The sequence below is a fragment of the Buceros rhinoceros genome, unplaced genomic scaffold, assembly GCF_000710305.1.
Source record: "Buceros rhinoceros silvestris isolate BGI_N320 unplaced genomic scaffold, ASM71030v1 scaffold15944, whole genome shotgun sequence".
In the NCBI taxonomy this organism is placed as follows: domain Eukaryota; kingdom Metazoa; phylum Chordata; class Aves; order Bucerotiformes; family Bucerotidae; genus Buceros; species Buceros rhinoceros.
In genome coordinates, this window is record NW_010409080.1 from 488 (window position 1) to 7829 (window position 7342).

Sequence of the window (7342 nt, forward strand, 5' to 3'; positions counted from 1 at the left end):
GTTCAGCAGAGGTTTTCCTTTTTCCTGTGGAAAGAAGTAAATCTGCCACTGTCTTGCCCGAGTGAATCACCCTAAACGCAGCAGCGCGCAAGGGTTAGCTCTGACTTCCGGGCCTGGAGGGAAAACCTCTTTCTGTATGACTTTGGGTAAGAAACCCAAAAACATCTAAAGTGGGCAGTTGATCTGGGTGCAGTCTTGGTTTTTGTTGTTAAATTCCCCTGTAATTCCTAGGAGAAAATAAAGATGTAGAAATAAATAATTTCGAGGACTGTGGAAAATCCAAGTGTGGGGTAAAATGTGAGACTACTTCCGAAGATCCTTCAATGTCTCGGCAAATTGTTTGTCCGAGACAAAGCTTGCTGCCTTTCCTCTTTGAGCCGTCTGGAAGGGATCCCAACCTCTCTGAGAGGACTTATTATTTGTGTGCCGTTGCCCACTGAGGGATGGAAATGAGCCTCAGCAAGTGCCGGTCCCTACGCAGCCTCGCTGGACGCATGGCTGCTGCAGAGTGAGGGCTGGGAGCAGTCCCCGGTGCCTCGGAGGGGGCCACAGCTGCAGCTCCAAGGTGGTATGTGGTACCCAAGTGATGAGCAAGTGCCAAACGACCACAGTGTGGTCTGGTGACTCGTGGAGCAGCCAGAGCTTGCAGCCCAGCTGCCCCCACAGCCGCGGTCGGAGTGTGCTTGTGAGTCGTGAGTCACAGCAGAGCGTGTGGCCAGGGTGTAGTAAGCTGTGGGGGCAGCTGATTTGCAGGCATTATCTTTTTGAAATATGCATTCTGCGGCCTTGCTGAACAGCCGGCCAGCCTCCACCCGCACAGGCATGAGGGGACACCAAATGAAGCATCATTCTGGGTTTCCTGCATCAGAAGCGGCTTTTTGTGCATGTAGCACCATCTCCGGCCAGGCAACCCCCTGCAGAAAGGGCTCATGCTCGCTCAGGCTGAGGAGAAGACCTGCATGCTCACTGACCACAGGCACTGGGGTGGAAAGGAAGCAAAAACACCACTGCTAAACTTCAGATGTCTGAGAGCAGCTCCCTGGCTCGGCCACAGTATGAGCTGATTCATACCTCCTTGTGGGGAACAATAATTCAAGTTTTTTCTTCTTTTCAGGTAGCTGGGAATGCCATCGGGCTTCCTCGAGCACAGACACAGCCTAGGACTGCAGGGCTCCGAGATCCTCCCAAAGATGGACCGTGGGGGACATGGCACGGAAAAGCGGCCCGGAGCTCTTGGGGAAGAGGGTTAAACACACTCTCAAATTAGTGACTAAATCTGAGGCCAGAGAGGGGACAATGAGGCTCCTTCAGCAGCCTGGCCTGCTCCGTGCTTCCCCCTGACCCATGAGCAGCTTTTCGGCGTTGCCCTGGCATCCCCTCCTCCCCCACTTCCCCCTGCTCTTGCGTTACCCCTCCAGTGTGCTGGCACTGCTGTTTCTGTAGTCAAAACAAGACTGCTGGAAAAATAACCTGCAAGAGGCAGGGTGAGGTTTGTCTCCAGCGCCTTAAGTGACGCTGCTGGCTGAGCAGCTGGCGAGCTCTGCACTGGGGAGGCAGGGGACACCCACTGGGGTCAGGAGGGTCTCTCAGACTGTGGGCTGGCGGGGGCACCTGGGGATCTCTGTGCATCTCGTCCCTGAACCAGAAAGAATAATCCCCTCTGCAAAGGGCTGAGAGATGTGAGTTGGAAATGGATGAGGACCTTATTATGCAGCCCAGACAGCTCCCCCCTCCGCTGCCCGTGCCAGCCACAGCACCGGCCACATTTGGCAGCACATCTCTCACCCCAAAATCCGCTTTGCCCTCCTGCCCTGGCACGCAGAGCCAGGAGGTGTGTGTGGCTCCCAGGACAGCCAGCACCCCACCCTCGGTGCTTGTTCAGACAGCGACTCGACAAGGTGTCCGGGCGCGTGTCTAAGCTCGCAGTCCCCGCAGTCAATGGGTGCATTCACAGCCCGAAGCCCAGGATGTGAGCAAGCGCCCTGCTCGGCAGAGCTGGCAGGGTGGCAGGGACCTGCAGCCACCTCCCGGCAGGGCACCACTGCTGTCTGCTCTCACACACAGCACTCTCTGCCCAGCCAGCTCCAGGCTCCATCACCTTTGGCAGATGCCGCGGTTTTCCAGCTGGCCTGACTTTCTCGCTCTGCTTTTGTTTTTTTGCTCTGGTCTTTGCAATTTTTCCTGTCCTGTGGAGAGAGATGTTTCCATAGTTAGGCTGTGCTGAAAGTCACTGCCCGCGTTCAGCCCTGTGACAGCCATCACCAGCTGGGTTCTGTCCCCAGGATTTACAGGGCAGAAGAAAGAGGGGAGGAGAAGCAGGAGCACGGTGGAGGGGCTGCTCGGAGAAGAGAACCCAGGAAACAGAAAGTGCTGGTACCGCTGGTGCATGTTGCTGTGCCGAGAGAGCGTCAGAGGAAACACAAGTGGTTGCTTTCATATGCTTAAATGGAAAAATAAACTCATCTATTTCCCTAGGCCCATAAAAAGTAGCAGCATTTATTGCTAATATCAGCGGCGATGGACAGTGTTTGGGCAGAGCTATTTCAGCCCTGTTTTACAGACAGGAGAACCGCGGGATGGACGGGAGCGATGCCCAGGCTGCAGGGCAGGATGTGCTGAGCCTCAGCCTGCAGCGCTGCCCTGCAGCCCTGCCTACCGCCTTCCACGGGACATGCTCCTTACCTTCTCCACCACGCTTCGTGGCAGTAGGGGCTGCAGGGCAGGATGTGCTGAGCCTCAGCCTGCAGCGCTGCCCTGCAGCCCTGCCTACCGCCTGCCACGGGACATGCTCCTTACCTTCTCCTCCACGCTTGGTGGCTGTGGCGGCTGCTCAGTGATTAAGATCCCAAAGTCACACACAGTTGCCACCAGGTCCTTGGTGGCCAGCAGGGCCTCCAGCATCACCCTCCTGGTGCCCAGGGTCCTCCGAATGGGAGGGTCGCTGCGGAGTTCACACGGCTTATCCTTCTCCTTTGTTTTCTGCTTGTCCCTGGGCACAGGACCCTGCAGGGCAACAGCATTGGGACAAGCTGCAGCAGAGGCTTGGAGTCCCTTCACCAGACAGCAAGCAACCCCGACAGTGCTCCTCGCTCACCACTGCATCCAGACAAAGATGTGTGTAAAGCAGCTGCTGCCTTCCTCCCATAGCAAGGGGGGAATTTGGCAAAGGGTCTGGGATGGAGGGGAGGTTCTCTGACACACCAAACTGGCCAGGGAGAAGGGTCCCTGTACCCCATATTTATTTTTGCAGCTCAGGTGTTATTTGGACATCATTCTCTCCAAGCACTCGACCGTGGCACCATCCTTCTGCAGCCTCCTTCTTGCCTTCCCCTTCGTAACTGCCTTTTCTTCTGGATCAGCATCAACCTGCCATGAGAGCACCTGCCCAGAGAGAGGAGCTGGTGATGCAGGGGTTGGGACACCCAAGGACCCTCATCCAGGGTCACCACCATCCCAGGCTGCCTGCCAGAGGGATCACCATACTGTGGTGTTTCCCCTTTCATCCAGCTCTGCCACACACTCACCTTCTCCTCTACAACCGAGACAATTGTTCCAGCTGCCAGGTAGGACTTCAGCCCCACCAAGTCCTTGGCAGTGTGCTCCCTCCTGTAGCTGCAGTCGATGGTGTCTGCCCAGGGCTTTCCAGGGGTGACAAACACCTTTGCTGTGCAGGGACACAAAAAAAGCTCTGAGGAGAGACTTCTCCTTCCTGAGGACAGAAGGACCCATGGGACATGACCGCTGCCAAATCGTTATCCATCGGTCTGAGTAACACCTCAGCAGCAGCGCACGCTGTGAGGAACGTCCCGATGCCACCACGTGCCAGGAAGAGCCCTGGGCAGTGGGGCGGGGGATTAGAGTTCCTCATTACCAGAGTGGTTCCTGGGCTCCTCCGTAGCTGTGGACTCCCACTGGCTCTTTGTTTCTCCAGTGTCCTGAGCAGAGCTGTCCACATCCAGGGTGGCCACTGTGGGACCCTGACACATTCTTGTTACCTGGAACAGAGAGGGATCTCTTGGCAGGGCCTGTCTGGTTTTATTTACATCAGGGCCAGGGGGCAGTGCTGCCTCCAAAATCCCACTCCCCAGCTCACCCTCATCACGAGAAGGAGGGGCACCAGCACACTCTGAGAGGGACAGAGAATGTGGTCAAGCAGGGACCTGTCCTGCCAGGTGGGGCCAGGTGTGACTTCTGTCCCCAGTACTGCCACTGCCCATGCCAGGTCCATTACAAATGGTCTTGTGCACAGCCTGGAGGTCAAGACCCCCTTGCTGTGACCTGACACTGCCTGTTTTCAAGATCTCAGTTAAGCACAAACCTCAGTGCTGCTACCGTCCTCGACCTCCTCTCCCTCTGCAAACTCATAGGTCACGTAGTAGCTGTAGGTGATCACTGGAGCCTCAGAGCCAACCTCCAGCTGCTGACAAGCACTAGGATCAGAGACACCCTTGATCTCCCCAACGCTCACAACCACTCGTGCTTCGCTTCTGATCACCTCTGAAAAGAAGACAATCTTGCCATGAAGCTGCAGCATGCTCCTTCCAGAGACAGGAGCCCTGTCCCACCAGCTGGCATCCTTCCCTGCCGCCCAGGGCTAACGCTGTGTGTGACAAGCCACTGCCACATGGGGTCACTCCAAAGCCACGCACCAATCTCCTGGCTTGGCTGCTTTGCCTCCCTGGTTAATGTTTTAGACCTCGAAGAGCACATGCAGCAGATACAGTCATTGAGTGTACTCATTGAGTAAGGGCTATCAAGAGGGGCTCCCCACCCCCGGCTGACCCCAGGCCCCAGTTCTCATCCCAGTCAGGGATGTGCCACACTACAGAGGTGGCACTGCTTCATGCTGACAGTGCAGCGCCCCTGTGACCATCTTCCCCAATGGAGATGTTCCTCTTTCAGCAGCTCGAGAGGGAAACACATGGTCTGAAACCAGATGGTATTGAGAAAGCAAAGATGGGGGCAGGCCATGACACCAAGGTGGTGCTGGGTTCTTGCAGTCTTTGGACCTAAGGCTAAAACTACCCGCTGCTGCAGGACTGCTGCAGGGTCCTCTGCCTGTCTTCCCACTTGTACTAGTGAGGTAAAAAGACACAGAGAAAGATCCCCATTTGAGGAGAGGCAAAAAGGAAGCCAATACTGGATCCTGAGGACTCCCAGCTCAACCATGATGAAACCACCTCCCAAATCACAGGGCCAGCACAGACAGGTTCAAAGGCAAAGGCTCACCTGGCTGCCTTACCAAACCATGGAACTGGTGCCTCTCATCAGGCCCTATACGGATGTCATCGAGGATGGAGAGCTTGGGCAGGCTGTCCACGAGGAAGCCTCTGTAAGTGGGAATGAGAGCCAGTGGGTTCCCTTGGAGCAGCAGGATGCGGAGCTTCTGCAGACTGGACAGCTGAGAGACCAGCTCCAGCAGATCCGTGAAGTTGTTAAAGCTCAGGTCAAGGGAGACAAGTTTTGGCCTAAGGAGAGAACCCAGAGGAGGAGGTTAGGCAAACAGCATCCATCTGAGGATAGAGAGCTGCTGCCCTGGGTCAAAACAAGAAACAAAACGAACTGTGTCAACCTGGGGAATCCAATGGTACAACCATAAGAGGCCAGTTCCGAATTCCTGAGCCATACGGATGATTGCCAGCCTGCCCCACAACTCAAACCCATGTCTCTTTAGCATCCATTAACCACGCACCGCATCACCCGGTGATGCAGCTTAAGCTTTAGATCCTTCCCAAGGCAGACTCCCAGCAGGAGCCTTGGGAAGGGCATATGGGAAAAGGAAGCTGCCCAGGGACACAAGAACGGCAGTGGGCAGGGTACCGAGGCATTCCCCAGGTGATCTCCCTGTTCCACACCTTGGCCACAGAAGAAGACATCTGCTAAGCATGAGCACATGGACAGAGAGGGAAGCAACGACTGTGCTGAAGGGCTGTAATTTCTTAACATGGGCCACTTGAATGGCATCTGCCCACCTCCCTTTCAGGAGCCCACGCTCAGCCTGTGGTGTTACCAGAAGTCTGCAGTGAGGTACCCGTTCTGCAAAGGGCCACACAGCCTGTTGTATCCCAGCCCCAAGTGCTGCAGCTCTGGAGGAGGCTGAGCGCACAGGTCCTGCAGACCAACCACAGCATTGCAGCAGAGCTCCAGGACCTGTCCAGGACAGAAGGAACAAACACCCCTTGCAATGAGCCACTGCTGGCACTCCTTTGAGCTGCTCGACATGTGCTGCGTTCCCAGATGGGACCTTCTTCCCCATCCTGCTGTTGCAGAGCACTGCCCGCTCACCTTCAGTGTCCGGGGCAGGTGGGCTGAGGTTATCCTGCTGATCTGGTTGACGCTGAGGATGAGCTCCTCCAGCTGCTGGAACTGCAGCAGACCCTCATCGACCTCCTCCACCTGCAGAGACAGGTTTGGCCAATGTGCCAATGGCCAAAGTGTCATGGACGTGTAGTGGTGATCCACATCACATATTTGTAACACAGATTAGTACAACACGCTGTGGGGGGCAGGTAGTAGCTCTAGCCCAGCTGTGATGGTGAAGAGCCTGGGATAGGGAAGGTGTCCTTTCCTCAAGATGCTTTCCCTCCCAACACAAAGACTTGGTTTCCCAGCCCACAGATGGGTGGCTTTGTGCTGTACTCACTCCCTTGCCAACGATCCGCAGGGACCTGAGGACCTGGAAGATGTTGGAGCCATGGAGGATCTCAGGCGTCAGCACAGCCATTTCCCGCAGGTGCTGGTCCTGGGGGGTGCAGCCTGGCGGCAGAGCCCAGGGGCTGTGCCAGTCTCTCAGCGGCTCCACCAGTGCATCAGGGCTCTCCTCGCCCAGCGGCACAGCCTCCTCCTGCCCAGCTGGGTCAGCCCCCAGCCCTGGTTGGCTTCTGCAGGGGCTCCTGTGTGCATCAAAGCGGGACTTGTTCTGCAGAGAGGGAGAGGGGAGAGGCAGTGATGGCCCTGCAGACCACAGATCCCCGCCATGCCCCACGGCTGTGCCCCCCCCGGCCCCGTACCCAGCTGCCAAGGCCACAGGGGAAGTCCTGCAGATCCAGGCGCCGCACATGATTCCAAAAAGCAGCTGAGACACTGCAGCGGCTGGGTGCTGCCATCCAGCCCCAGCCTGGCAAGGAATTCCCTGGCTCAGTGGCTCGAGGCCCTGTTGCTAGGAGATGGTGGGGACGCAGATGCCGTGGTGACGGGACAAAGTTCTACAAGCAGGCTGTGGAAAGAGCCTGGGATAGCACTGAGCTTCTCAGGCTGGGAAAAAAATCCCTGGTTTTCTGGATCTCCCCCTGGGTTCCAGGGGCTGCTCCCCACCCGGGAAAGAGCACGTGGCTTTGTGCAG

General features: G+C 56.6%; 1 protein-coding gene across 1 annotated transcript; it reads right to left on the minus strand.

The window, feature by feature from the left end:
- Positions 1 to 2098: 2098 nt before the first annotated feature.
- LRRC43 (leucine rich repeat containing 43) lies at positions 2099 to 7106 on the minus strand (the record flags this gene model as incomplete). Its single annotated transcript, XM_010135133.1, has 12 exons — positions 7011 to 7106; positions 6644 to 6919; positions 6286 to 6396; positions 6011 to 6150; positions 5230 to 5468; positions 4319 to 4497; positions 3872 to 3995; positions 3525 to 3664; positions 3292 to 3381; positions 2797 to 3003; positions 2263 to 2265; positions 2099 to 2186 (listed from the first exon to the last, which is right to left on the minus strand). Coding segments are annotated over exons 1-12 (1693 nt in total), but the record flags the coding sequence as incomplete, so codon positions are not given.
- Between the last annotated feature and the right edge of the window lie 236 nt (positions 7107 to 7342).